We start from the raw sequence: 15,253 nt of genomic DNA on the forward strand, positions 1-15,253 counted from the left end.
CCCACAATGGAATAAGACCCCAATGGAAATAAGTCACTTTGACTTTCTTGGGTTATCCTAGATAATCTACAAATATGCTGCTATGTATGATAATTTATGTAACTATTTATGTGTACCTATATCTGAATAAACTTACACAGCCAAGTTAAAGTCAAAGTCAAAGTTGTACAGTTCCTTATTTTATCACAACTAACTCGGTTAATAAATTTCCCACAGTCATTATCAGAAGAAATCATACTTTGATAATAAAGTAAAATAACATAGAGTTGTTGTATCAGTGGTATTTATAGTATATTTTAAATATTGAGTGGTTAAATGTGTTAGGCTCGCGGCCCCCCGTCAAGCACCACCAAAACAAACTCAAAATCTGGCCTAGGTGAAACCTTATTTGTTGCAGCTACACTACAGCTCTTGGACTGCCCAGGAGGTGATATCAATCTCCTCAGTTGTCCAAAAAGTTGAGATACGCCCTTCCACAGCTAATTACGATAAAATAATGTGTCTTTTCGAACAAATTAAGTTACTCCATGAGAATGGACTTCATTCGAATCTCATCGCCCTGGTAAGAACAAACAAATAATAATGGTAAAAATATATGCAGTTTTAGTGAAGTATACAATATATAAGGCATGACTAAAGAAAATTACAATTTATGATATTTCGTGTGTGGTTCAAAGTATGTATAAATTTTCTGGCAAATCTGTTGCTCAAAAGAAGTATAATTGTGCAGTTAAGATTATAAGGTGAAAACATAAACAGATGATGGGAGAATTATATAGAAATGTTTATTAGGACAGCATCATTTAAATATAATACTATTACTATCCTAGGTTAAGTCAACATCATGTAGCCCAGTGGAAATAAGTCACTGACTTTTTTAGGGGGTTATCCTAGGTATTATACACATATGTTACTATGTATGATAATTTGTGTAATTGTGTTTGTGTACCTGTACCTAAAGAAACTTAGGTGTAATATATGCCCTCTAGATCATTGTTGTGTACTGTAAGTTTATTGAGGCACAGGTACACATAAGTACAATTATCATACATAATGTAAATTACCTAGGTCAACTCAAAAGTCAAATAAACTGCCTTACCTTCACTGGGGTCCTTAAATTGTTATGTACATAAAGCTTAAATAAAAACTTAGTTTTATTTGGGTCATTAACCCAGGAGGGTTAGTAACCTAAGATGAAGAAGAAAACTGTTGGTTTCATATGTGCCCAGTGCTTACTTGGTAGTGGCTTCAGTTCACACACTGAAGAACTGGGGTTCGATCCTTAGATGAACTTAAAAGTTAGGGGTGTTTCCTTACACTTGCTGCCACTCTGTTCACCTAGCGCTAAGTAGGCACACTTGGGTGTTAGGTAACCTTTGTGCATCACATCCTGGGTAAGAGGATTATGTGACCCCAGTGAAAATAAGATAGTCTGATACAGCCTGGCTCAATTGGGTTATCCTTGGCTGCTGATACTCCAGGTTAATAACATGACCAAAATCTCTTTTTTTCTTCTTGATATATAACATGCATTACTTGTATTATTCTGTATGCATACTTGACCCATATGGAATTGTCCTGTGAAGTTTTCCCTATGTAATATTTGCCACATCCATTACAAGAAATAATGAGGACTCTCTGTTTTTTCTGCATCATGAGCCTGTTTGTCTCTAAGTAAAATCTTTATGGTAATGGAAGTGATGACTGCAATGTTGTGCCCAGACTGTGATGGTGAGGCTTATGGGATCATTACAGTATTCATGCAGAACTCTAAATACAAACAGTGTGTGTATTGTACATTGAGACACTGACAGTCACTTAACAAAATGGGCAGATGCTATACCAGTTATCAAAGAACAAGACAGAGATAGATATTCTTTATAATCTACCTTTATGAACACTTCTAACTATTACACAGAACCAGGGCAGCTTCATGTTAGCTTAACCTTTAGGTTACACTATACTCACAGGTTATCCAAGCATCCAGAATCCAACATAATAGCCCATTGTATACCCTGCAGTGTTGCCAATGTGTTAAAAACTATTAAAATTAAATATGTCACTCCTGTGAGGAGGAGACTGGAAGCATTTGAGATGTGTCTGAGGACAATGTGTGGTGTGAATATTATGCAGAGAATTTTAAGCATGGAGATTAGAATATGTGGAGTTGCCAGTAGTATAATTCAGAGGGCTAAGGAGGGGTTATTGAGGTGGTTTGGACATTTAGAGAGGATGGAGCAAAACAGGATGATGAAATAAATATAAATTTACAGTAGAGGGAAGGAGGGTTAGGGAGTCATCTCTGGAACAGTTTTAGGGAGAAGGTAAAGGAGGTTTACAGTGCTAAGAGCTTGAATATCCAGCTTATGTGCTTATGTTAGTGGAGCAAGTGGAGGCAAGTGTTTCGTATGATTTGACACATTGTTAGTGTGTGAACAAAGTAACATTATTGAAAGAATTCAGGGAAACTCCATTAGCCAGACTTACATTCTGGAGTTAAGAAGGCCATCATCTGCACTCTGAAAGAGGGGTGAAGATGAGACAGTTTGGAGAGCCAGCTGAACTGCAGTGTCAGCATGTTTCTGGCAAGACAGCAATTGAATGAATGATAATGAATATGAATGTGTTTACTTTTTGGATGGAGGGGGAAAGGGGAAAGGGAAAGGGATGGTCACCTTACCTAGGTGGGAAATGGCTGGTGTGCTAAAAAAAAACAAAAAAAAAAAACAGAAAAGTCAGTCCTAGTCACTAATAAACTGTATTATCTATGTAAAATATATTGGCTAGTTGTTTAACACTGTAGTTATTTATTAATCAAAGTATAGTACTGGCATCCCTTACTTCATGTGGATTCACTAAATGTGATTTCACTTACATGTAGTGACCCTATTTCTACTAGAGAAATTGTTGCATGTTTAACCCTTAAACTGTCCACACATAGGTCTACGTTCATGCGCGTGGGGCTCCGAACGTAGATCAACGTTTTATTTTTCATTCCTTCAAATTTGGTGCGAAAGGCCTGAGTCACCTAGACATGAATGAATGGGTCTGTGCACTCAGTGTGCGCAGTATGAAAAAAATCGGGGACAACTTAGTACCTTGTGGGAACACCAGTTCAATTGAGTGCCAGCTAGAGCAAATAGTGTGGCAAACACCAGTGAATTACAGTGGACCCCTGGTATTCGATGGCATCGGTATTCGATAAATCCGGTATTTGATGCATTATATCGCAAAAAATTTTCCTCGGTATTCGATTGAAAACCCGGTATTCGATACGATTCGTATGAGACCTGTCCACATGTGGCCTGAACTGCCCCCTGTGTGCCAGTGTTTACAAGCCAGCCAGTGTGCGCGCATCTAAGGATACATTCGGTACATTCCATATTATCCATATTATCACTGTGTTTGGTGCTTGTTTCTGCAAAATAAGTCACCATGGGCCCCAAGAAAGCTTCTAGTGCCAACCCTGTGGTAAAAAGGGTGAGAATTAGTATGGAAATTAAGAAAGATTTTGAAGGGTTTGGGGCTAACCCTGAGAAGCTTATACCATTTGTGGAATACATTGTGCCTACTTCAAAAATTAAGGAAATGTGTGCACAGTGGGTTGAAGTGCAAACCTTTATGGATGAAAATCACCCTAACACAGCTATTACAGTGACAATGTTGTGGCCCATTTTAGACAAATCGTAATGGAACGGGAGGTACAGAGCTCTATGGACAGATTTGTTGTGCGACAGAGGTCCAGTGACTCTCAAGCTGGTCCTAGTGGCATTAAAAGAAGAAGGGATGTAACCCTGGAAAAGGACTTGCTACCTCAAGTCCTAATGGAAGGGGATTCCCCTTCTAAACACTAACACCTCTCCCCTCCTTCCATCCCATCAATCATCACCAGATCTTCATTAAAGGTAAGTGTCAATTATTTTATTGTTATTGTAATTATTCTATTGTATTAAACTTAATATTTCATGTAGTGAATTTTTTTTTTCATACTTTTGGGTGTCTTGCACGGATTAATTTGATTTTCATTATTTCTTATGAGGAAAATTGATTCTGTTTTCGATATTATCGGTATTCAATGAGCTCTCAGGAATGGATTAATATCGAATACCGGGGGTCCACTGTACTGATGTCATGTCATATTAACACTCACATTTTAAGAGGAAAGTAAAAATATGTTAGATAAATACATGAGTGAGTGAGTGTGGGTGGGTGCGAGTTAGACCTGACTAGCTTGTGCTACTAGGTCAGATGCCGTGCTCCTTCCTTCAGTGGATGTGACCTGACTTGGGTCATTGGTCTAAGCTGGGGGGGTGACATGGACCTGCCTTGCTTGGGCCAGTAGGCCTGCTGCACTGTTCCTTCTTTCTTATGTTCTTATGTATTCGGCTGGCTGGCTGGCTTTGGCTGTCTTTGTCTGTATCTGTCTGTGTCTCTGTCTATCTCTCTCTCTCACATGTACTCATAAGTACAGTTATTATACATAATGTAAATTACCTAGGATAACCCAAAAATTCCAGGCCAAGTGCTATACAGTGTTTGTAGATATAAGACATAAATAAATGACCACACACACAAGACAGAAAGACAGATAAGCTGAACTAGACAGACAGATAAGCAGAGCTAGACAGACAGACAGATAGATAGGTGTACAGATACAAATAGATGTACAGATACAGATAGTTGTACAGATAGACAGGCAGACAGATATAGACTGACAGACATACAGAGACATGTTTGTGTGCAAGAATAAAAGCATATAAAGGCAAGGTTCCCTCCAGCAGTGCACATTCATCAAATATCACTTATCTGATGCTTGTCATAACACCATTCTTCAAGGAGTTTCATATTATACTCCAGGCACACACAGGAGGCAGAAAGACAGATAAGCTGATCTAGACAGACAGATAAGCAGAGCAAGGCGGACAGACAGATAGACACAGATGTACAGATAGACAAATAGATGTACAGATAGACAGACATATAGATGTACAGATAGACAGACACAGACAGACAGACAGGGAGACTGACAGACATATATACAAAGACATGTTTGTGTGCATGAGTAAAAACATATAAAGGCAAGGTTCCCTCCAGCAGTGCACATTCATCAAATGTCACTGGTTGTCACTTATCTGTCCCTTGTCATAACACCATTCTTCAAGGAGTTTCATACTCCAGTGTGTCTAAAACATTGCTGGGACCTATAAATACTTTGTATATATTTCTAGACAATAGTTAGTGACCAAGGCAGGTGAAAATGTTCACCTGTCAGTGTGATTGTTACTATTTGAGTACTATTTCAGTACATAATATTAGTGTCAGAACAAAGATTGGCTATGAAATCACAAGAACTATTGTAATTATCAGAACATAAAAATTACATAAATTAAAATAAAAACAAGGAAAAAAGGTAAATAGGCAACAATTCTGCAAGCGGCAGGACTGGATGCTGCCGTCAGGCAAGCATCCAGAGCCAACTTCGTGGTCTTATATCTCGGTAAGTACTGCTTGTAAAATTTTTTTTTGGTCTTCTACCACACAGAAAATTACCCTCTTTAATTAAAAAAAAACAAAAACAAAACTATTTTTTTTTTATTTTTCAAAATATTTGGAGTGCCATGCAGGTGAACATAGATCTATGTTTGGACAGTTTGAGGGTTAAATCACTCTTATGCAATTGGAATGAGTGGTCATTGTGTATTTTCACTCATCCAGTCACCTATGCACAACACCTCTGAACCACTATTTAAGGCATCAAAGAAGTAGGAATCTATTATCTGATAGGCCCTCACTTTGTCAGAATTTTAACCTTTCAAAAGTAGTATCCATGAATAGGTCAACCCTGGCTTTTTGCTTAAAAATTTGATCTTAAAAATGTTGACCTATACATGGGTTAATATTTGCCTGAAATGTTCTGTACTCTGAGTCTCAATGATCATAACCTGTAATTCCTCTGTACTGCATCTGTAGTTATCCGAATACATACATTTTAATGAAATATAAATTTACAGTACAGTGGAACCCCAGATTTCGGCCGTAATCCATTCCAGAAGGTCAGTCTAAATCTGAAAAGGCCAAAAACCAAAGTAATATTTCCCATAAGAATTAATGTAAATACAATTGATCCTTTCCAGACACCCAAAAATATTAACAAAAAATACATTTTTTTAAAGATTAACTATAGTTTTGCATACAGAAAACAATGATAAATAAATATAAGACACCAATTTTAATGATAGGTGGACATTACATACCTCTATTGAAGACTCTTGTTGGCGTATTGAAGAAGGTGAGCAGGGGAGAGGGAGTTGGGGTTATTGTTTGGAAGGGGAATCCCCCTCCATAAGGACTTCAGGTATCAAAGCCCTCTCTGGGGTTACTTACAAATGGGGCAAACTCTTCCGCACAACCAATTACAGTTGGTGTCCCACAGGGAAGTGTCCTTGGCCCACTTCTCTTTCTCCTATACATAAATGACCTACCAAATGCTTCGCAATTACTCAAACCCACACTATTTGCAGATGACACTATATACGTCTTCTCTCACCTGAGCCCAGTCACGCTAGCCAATACTGTAAATACCGAATTACAGAAAATATCTACCTGGATGAGGACTAACAAACTTACACTAAACATTGACAAAACCTACTTCATTCAGTTTGGTTACAGAGCTACAGATGTCCCTCTTAACATAATGATAAACGAATCACCTATCACAAAGCTAACAGAGGGAAAATTCTTAGGAATCCACCTTGATAATAGACTCAAATTTCATACACATATACAACAAATTTCTAAGAAAATTTTCAAGACCGTAGGCATACTATCGAAGATACGGTACTATGTTCCACAGTCAGCCCTCCTGGCCCTATATCACTCTTATTTACCCCTATCTCACGTATGGAATTTGTGCATGGGGCTCAACAACAATTAACCATCTCAGACCACTAATTACCCAACAGAAGGCTGCAGTCAGAATAACAAATTCCCACTACAGGCAGCACACTCCACCAATATTCAAAACACTGAACCTACTCACCATACAAAACATCCATACTTATTACTGCACCTATTACATACGTAGAACACTTAACTCTGATATTAACCCTTCCCTCAAACATCTCCTTGCCAACCTCAACAGAACACATGACCATAACACAAGGCACAGATCACTCTTTGATGTTCCTCGTGTCCATCTCACGCTATGCAAAAACTCAATGCACATAAAAGGCCCTAAAATCTGGAATTCATTACCTGTTAATATAAAAGAAACACTACCTCTTTATAAATTCAAGTCTCTTCTCAAAGATCACTTACTCACCCAAAACCAAATAAATACTGAATAACTGAACCTTATAAATTGTATATCTTAAATGTTTCTCACAATTATATCACATAAATGTTAAACCTAAGACCCAATCTAACTTTGTTATTTTTTAAATACACTACCTAACAGAATACTCCATTCGACTGAATGTACAGCAGTGCATGCAACCAAATAGAGCGAAACACCAACGTCAAAGACCTGGGAGTGATTATGTCGGAGGATCTCAACTTCAAGGACCATAACATTGTATCAATCGCATCTGCTAGAAAAATGACAGGATGGATAATGAGAACCTTCAAAACTAGGGAGGCCAAGCCCATGATGACACTCTTCAGGTCACTTGTTCTATCTAGGCTGGAATATTGCTGCACTCTGACAGCACCTTTCAAGGCAGGTGAAATTGCCGACCTAGAAAATGTACAGAGAACTTTCACGGCGCGCATAACGGAGATAAAACACCTCAATTACTGGGAGCGCTTGAGGTTTCTAAACCTGTATTCCCTGGAACGCAGGAGGGAGAGATACATGATTATATACACCTGGAAAATCCTAGAGGGACTAGTACCGAACTTGCACACGAAAATCACTCACTACGAAAGCAAAAGACTTGGCAGACGATGCACCATCCCCCCAATGAAAAGCAGGGGTGTCACTAGCACGTTAAGAGACCATACAATAAGTGTCAGGGGCCCGAGACTGTTCAACTGCCTCCCAGCACACATAAGGGGGATTACCAACAGACCCCTGGCAGTCTTCAAGCTGGCACTGGACAAGCACCTAAAGTCAGTTCCTGATCAGCCGGGCTGTGGCTCGTACGTTGGTTTGCGTGCAGCCAGCAGCAACAGCCTGGTTGATCAGGCGCTGATCCACCAGGAGGCCTGGTCACAGACCGGGCCGCGGGGGCGTTGACCCCCGAAACTCTCTCCAGGTAAACTCTCTCTCCAGGTAATATGACCTGTCTTTGTAATACTCATTTGTGCTTTATAGTTATCTGTTTACAATAATGTATTATCACTGATTACATCATTGCTTAGTTAATCTTAAGTTAATTTTAAGCCAGCCCATAATGCTATGCATACAAGTGGCTTTGGCATGCTGCTCTTACCTGTATTTTTTTGTACCTCCGTATGTATGCTCAAATTACTAAATAAATAAATAAATAATAAATGAATAAATTGGCAGTAGGACCAGCTTGAGTCACTGCACCCCTGTTGCACAAAAAACTGTCCAGAGAGGTCTGTTTCTGGCATTTCTCTAAGATTTGCCTGAAGTGGGACAAGGTTTTGTCACTGAACATGTTGCAGATGTGGTTTGTTTGAGTTTGGTCAGGGTGATATTTCTCCACAAAACTTTGCAACTCACTCCACTTTGCACACATGTCCCCTCTCTCTTCCTCCTCTGAAGGAATTTCCTTAGCTGTGATCTGTTGCTGTTGCAGATGAAGGTCTTGCAGCTCTTCAGTGATTAGCTCTTCCCTGTGGTCCTAAACCAACTTGTCCACATCTTGACCACTCACATCCAACCCCATGGACTTCTCCTCCAAAGCCACAATAGATTCCACAACAGGCAGGGGTCAACAGGGTCAGGGTTAGCTTCAAACCCTTCAAAATCCTTCTCTTGGACACATTCTGGCCACAGTTTTCTCCAAACAGAGTTCAAAGTCCTGGAAATCACTCCCTGCCAAACCTTACCTATAAGGCTTATGCAGTGGAGGAAGTGATTCCTCCAGAACTCTCTTAGGGTCAAGTCAGTGTCCGAGGTCACTTCAAAGCACCTTTGAAACGTTGTTTTTGTGTAGAGTTTTTTGAAATTAGAAATGACCTGCTGGTCCATGGGCTGGATGAGAGGAGTGGTGTTAGGAGGCAAGAACTTCACTGTTATAAAACTTTACTCCATAGACAATTGGTCTACCAAGTTGTCCAGTACCAGGAGGCACTTGAGTGGCAATTTATTTTCCTGGAGGTATTTTTTCCACACTCGGGCCAAACTCTTCATGGACCAAGTCAATGAAAATTTGCCTTGTGACCCATGCCTTGTTATTAGCTTTCCACAACACACACAATTTACTCTTGATGACATTGTTTTTCTTGAACACTGGGATTTTCAGAGTTATACACCAGTAAAGGCTTCACTTTGAAATCCCCAATAGAATTACCACAGAACAAAAGATTAAGCCTATCCTTCATAGGCTTGTGTCCTGGCAATGCCTTTTCCTCTTGCGTGATATAGGTCCTCTTTGGCATTTTCTTCCAAAAGAGGCCTGTTTCGTCACAATTGAGCACTTATTGGGGGAGGAATCCTTCAGCCTCTACATACTCTTTGAATTCATGCATGAATTCTTCATTCACACATTTGTCTGAACTTACAGCCTCACCATGCCTTACAATACACAAATAACCCGCACATAGAAGAGAGGAGCTTACGACGACGTTTCAGTCCGACTTGGACATAAGAACATAAGAAAGAAGGAACACTGCAACAGGTCCATGCCACCCCCTCTGGCCTAGAACAATGACCACCTAGTCAGGTCACTTCCCCTTAAGGAAGGAGCATGGCACCAGACCTGGTAGCCCAAGCTAGTCAGGTCCAACTCACACCCACCCACACCCACTCATGTATTTATCCAACCCATTTTTAAAACTACACAACCTCTTAGCATCTATGACGGTACTTGAAAGTCTGTTCCACTCATCTACAACTCTGTTACCAAACCAGTGCTTTCCTGTATCCTTCCTGAATCTGAACTTTTTCAACTTGAAGCCATTGCTGCGAGTCCTGTTGTGGCTGGATATTTTCAGCACACTATTTACATCCCCTTTATATATTCCTGTTTTCCATCTATACACCTCGGTCATATCCCCCCTAATTGTACGCCTTTCTAGAGAGTGCAGATTCAGGGCCCTCAGTCTGTCCTCATAGGGAAGATTTCTGATACATGGGATCAATTTTGTCATCCTCCTCTGTATGTTTTCCAGTGCATTTATATCCATTCTGTAATATGGTGACCAAAACTGTGCAGCATAATCTAAATGAGGCCTAACGAAGGATATATAGAATTGAACAACCTGAGGACTTCTATTATTTATACTTCTTGATATGAAGCCAAGGATTCTGTTAGCTTTATTGCAAACACTTATGCACTGTTGTCTTGGTTTTAGATTACTGCTAACCAAACTCCTAAATCCTTTTTGTAATCAGTAGTATTAAGATCTACACTATTCAGTTTATAAATGGCATGGTTATTGTCCTGTCCAACATTTAGCACTTTGCATTTGTCTATACAGTGGACCCCCGGTTAACAATATTTTTTCACTCCAGAAGTATGTTCAGGTGCCAGTACTGACCGAATTTGTTCCCATAAGGAATATTGTGAATTAGATTAGTCCATTTCAGACCCCCAAACATACACGTACAAACGCACTTGCATAAATACACTTACATAATTGGCGCATTCGGAGGTGATCATTATGCGGGGGTCCACTGTATTAAACTGCATCTGCCACTTCTCTGACCACTGCACCAGTCTATTCAAATCATCCTGGAGTGCACTAATGTCCTCAATAGAATGAATTGGACGGCCTGTTTTGGTGTCATCAGCAAATTTGCTTATGTCACTATTTATTCCTTCATCTATATCGTTTATGTAAATTGTGAACAACAAGGGGCCCAACACTGACCCCTGTGGAACACCGCTTGTGACGTGCCCCCATTCTGGCGATGTTTACGCATCAGCGATTTTGCCCACTTTGAGCCCCATTTTCGGCCAATTCCACTGTACTAGTCAACAAAAAAAACATGAATATTTTGCTAGAACTCCATTTTTTTCTATTGAATGAGTGCAAGAAACCACCCATTTACCAATTTCAACTATCCAGTACAGTGGTCAGAATTTAGCAATTTTGCCAATTTCACACAAATTTCAAAAGATGCCAATTTCCGAATAGGGTCCAGAATAAACAAGAAAGACATTCCTGGCACTAAAATAACATTTCCTCTGTTCATTAGTCACGTCTCAAGGCCCCTCTTACATTCTTTTGCTTTCCACTTTGAATTTTTATTCTCACAAAAAATAGAAGATTTACTGTTATGCAGACTACTGCATTAGTGTAAAAAATGGTATAAATAATATTGGCACACTTGCGAAAGAATATTAGACTCACCAGTTGACATGTATTGGACGCTTGGCGTGATTTGTTTACTTTTGAACTTTGGTAAAAATCGAACATTTCTGCTACTTTGAGCTCAATTTCAAGGTACTGTTCATTGTAAAGCCAGGCAAAATCATCTCAATTTCTGTAATATGTCTTCCATCCTATAAAATGAGACCAAGAAAACTAGAATACAACAATAAATACCATACGAAAATACAGTGCAAAGTTGCTGTTTTATTAAAAAAAAAACTCATTTTTTTTTTCTCATTATGCACTGTGCTGCAGGATTTTTTTTATACTGTGTACACTGACCACATAGACCCATTCTTTCATATGTAGGCCTACCAGCTTTCTCCCACTAGATTTGAGGGCGCTAGAATTTAGGCATACTAGTACATCAAAAACCCTGGGTCGTAAGCCGTACTAGTACGGCCGAAACCCTCAAAGGGTTAATCCATTCCAGACACCCAAAAATATTAACAAAATATACATTTTATAGAGAATATAGTTTTACATACAGAAACAATGAGAAATAAATATAAAGCACTAATGAAATGGATAAATGAACATTTAAATCACTCTTATCTTTAATGGAGACTCTTGTTGGCGTATGGAAGATGACGAGGAAGGGAGAGGAAGGAGTGGTTATCTCTACCACCATCACTACCACTCTCTACCACCATCACTACCACTCTCTACCACCATCACTACCACTCTCTACCACCATCACTACCACTCTCTACCACCATCACTACCACTCTCTACCACCATCACTACCACTCTCTACCACCATCACTACCACTCTACCACCATCACTACCACTCTCTACCACCATCACTACCACTCTCTACCACCATCACTACCACTCTCTACCACCATCACTACCACTCTCTACCACGATCACTACCACTCTCTACCACAATCACTACCACTCTCTACCACCATCACTACCACCCTCTACCACCATCACTACCACCATCACTACCACCCTCTACCACCATCACTACCACTCTACCACCATCACTACCACTCTCTACCACCATCACTACCACTCTCTACCACCATCACTACCACTCTCTACCACCATCACTACCACTCTCTACCACCATCACTACCACTCTCTACCACCATCACTACCACTCTCTACCATCATCACTACCACTCTCTACCACCATCACTACCACTCTCTACCACCATCACTACCACTCTCTACCACCATCACTACCACTCTCTACCACCATCACTACCACTCTCTACCACCATCACTACCACTCTCTACCACCATCACTACCACTCTCTACTATCATGTGGGAGTTCGATACGTGGATTGGGTAAGAGATACTCACGTAGGCTGTTATTACGTATAATTGCAGTTATGTGGACAGAGCCCTTGCCAGCCGTACCTATCTCCTTGGTTACACTCGTAATACTGACTAGCCGGCTGCAGTACCCTATGTGAGGGGGGCCTTTGAATACTGCTGAGGTCAGCACAATATGAATTCAGGTAGTGACTCAGGCAGAGACGGTTGGTCGTTGAGTCAACGGACGGTTACTGGTAACTGGTTACTACTACTGAGACTGGTAACTGGTTACTACTACTGAGAGCTCGGCGACGCTACCGTATGTCGTCCCAACATACAACTAATACAAACTAGAGATGGCAGGTATACGGCTTGGGCTGATTCTATACAATGTCAAAGTACACAACAATGAAACATTACATATATACATAAGTAGAACAATGGAATGAAAGCTTACGTAACTGAAACTGTAATGCAATACAAGGTATACTATAGTACAACTTAAAACTCAACAAATGAACAACGAACTCAACGTTGAGATTACAAGTGATAAAAAAAAAATTTTGATCGATCGATCTGTATTCGTGTGATCTACGGATTCTGAGGAAGGAATATATACAAAGAAAGAGTGTTTAACAGAAAGGCAGATTCGGTGCACGCAAATCTAGACTGTTAACTCTCAGAATGCGGAGAGAACATGAACACAAAAAAAAAAATTCTTGAATACTGATAAGTTGATACTGTAATTATTCATCTATACAGGTTATTTACATTTAACCCCAACTCTGCTAGGGTAAGATTGGCATATGCAGAATGGGTGTCATCTCTGGGAGGATCAAACTCTGTAGCATTGGCTAACTCATGCTGTATTTGAGGCAAATCTGAATTGGAAGTTACAAATGATACTTGAGGATTTCTCAATACCTGTCGTGTACGTAGGGAATAACGACATTCAGGTTGATCGTCTGACTGAGTATCAGAGGAAGAGAGTACAGGCTCAGGAGGATTGTCAGAGTCTGTCACATTAGTCTGGGTTGGAACATCATTATCATCACATACTAACTTCATATGATCCAAATGCGATTCTTTATACTGACCAGTACTAATCTCTCTAACCTTATACTTATTACCAGTGATATGTTCAACTACTCGATAAGGACCAACAAACTTTTGATCAAGCTTTGGCATTGCAGACGTTTTGTTAAAATTAATCAGCATAACTCTCGAACCTACTTTGATTTTGGATGGCTTTGATCGAGTGTTTGCGACTCTTGTGAATTCAGCTGTTGATTTATGAAGTGTTTCACGGATTCTTCTAAAAACACTTTGAGCTAAGCTGGTACGAGTTGCTATGAAATCATCAGGGTTGTAATTTGGTTTCGGATTAGAATACAACAACTCATAAGGCAAACGTTTATCTACACCATACAGTGCATAATGTGGAGTGTCACCTATAGAAACATTGTAAGCAGAATTTATAGCACACTGCACATCAGGTATAACTTCATCCCAAGTTTCACTGTTGGGATTGATAGTGGCTCTCAAGACATCAAGTACTTTCTTAGTGGTTCGTTCCGCTAACCCATTGCTGGCAGGATGATGAGGAACAATGGTGGATTTAGAGATCTTGTACAAGGTACACAAATTTTCAAGAATTTCATTACAGAATTCACCTCCATTATCTGTTACTAGGGACTTAGGGGTGGTATGCCTGCAGATAATGCGTTCTTTAAACGCTTTAGCTACTGTCTCGGCAGTCTTATCTGCAATAGGAACTAACTCACAATATCTGGTGAAATGGTCTACCATAACACACAGATGTTTGTTACCTTGGAGGGAACATCGGAAATTAGTTAACAAATCTAGCGCAACTCTTTCCCAAGGTTCGCTAGTAGGTGGATACACTTGGATTGGATTAGGACCATTAGCATTGCCTTTATGTTGCATGCAGACACTACATTTCTTAACATACTCAGAAATATCAGTTGCCATTCGAGGCCAAAAGTATTTCAATCTGGCTTGTTTTACTGAACGATCCATACCAGGGTGTGCAACACCTGGTACATCGTGAACTAGCTGTAAGGCTACATTCACTAGTGACTGTGGAATTACTAACTGGTATACTCTTCTGCTAGGAGTACCCAACTCTGCTGTTCGATACAGTAATTCTTGGTTCATGAGAAAGTCACTAATGGGTGCTGGTGGCTTCACAGTCAGAATAAGATCTTCCTGGAGCAGGAATCGAATCACACCAGACCACATGGGATCTGTTCGTTGAGCATTCTTTACATCTTCAGCACTAAATGGAGGGTCTGCAGTTACTATACTAACATGTCGCAATAAGGCATCTGCGACTACATTTGACTTGCCAGGTAAATGCTCAAAGGTGGGATTGAACTCTTGGATAGTCAAGGTCCATCTGGCTAACCTTCCAGTAGGTTGTTTGTTCTGGAGTAAGGGTATCAGTGGAGCAT

At 39.9% G+C, this 15,253-nt stretch overlaps 1 protein-coding gene across 1 annotated transcript in view; it reads left to right on the plus strand.

Annotated features, from left to right (window-relative positions):
- Positions 1-284: 284 nt before the first annotated feature.
- The window catches only part of LOC128690048 (anaphase-promoting complex subunit 7), a gene marked incomplete at its 3' end in the record, with an annotated part of 29,422 nt that continues 14,453 nt past the window's right edge, over positions 285-15,253 (plus strand). Inside the window, 1 exon segment of the mRNA XM_070081669.1 lies at positions 285-562. Within this exon segment, the coding sequence (XP_069937770.1) occupies positions 497-562 (66 nt within the window).

The sequence above is a fragment of the Cherax quadricarinatus genome, unplaced genomic scaffold (assembly GCF_038502225.1).
Source record: "Cherax quadricarinatus isolate ZL_2023a unplaced genomic scaffold, ASM3850222v1 Contig3586, whole genome shotgun sequence".
NCBI classification, from domain to species: domain Eukaryota; kingdom Metazoa; phylum Arthropoda; class Malacostraca; order Decapoda; family Parastacidae; genus Cherax; species Cherax quadricarinatus.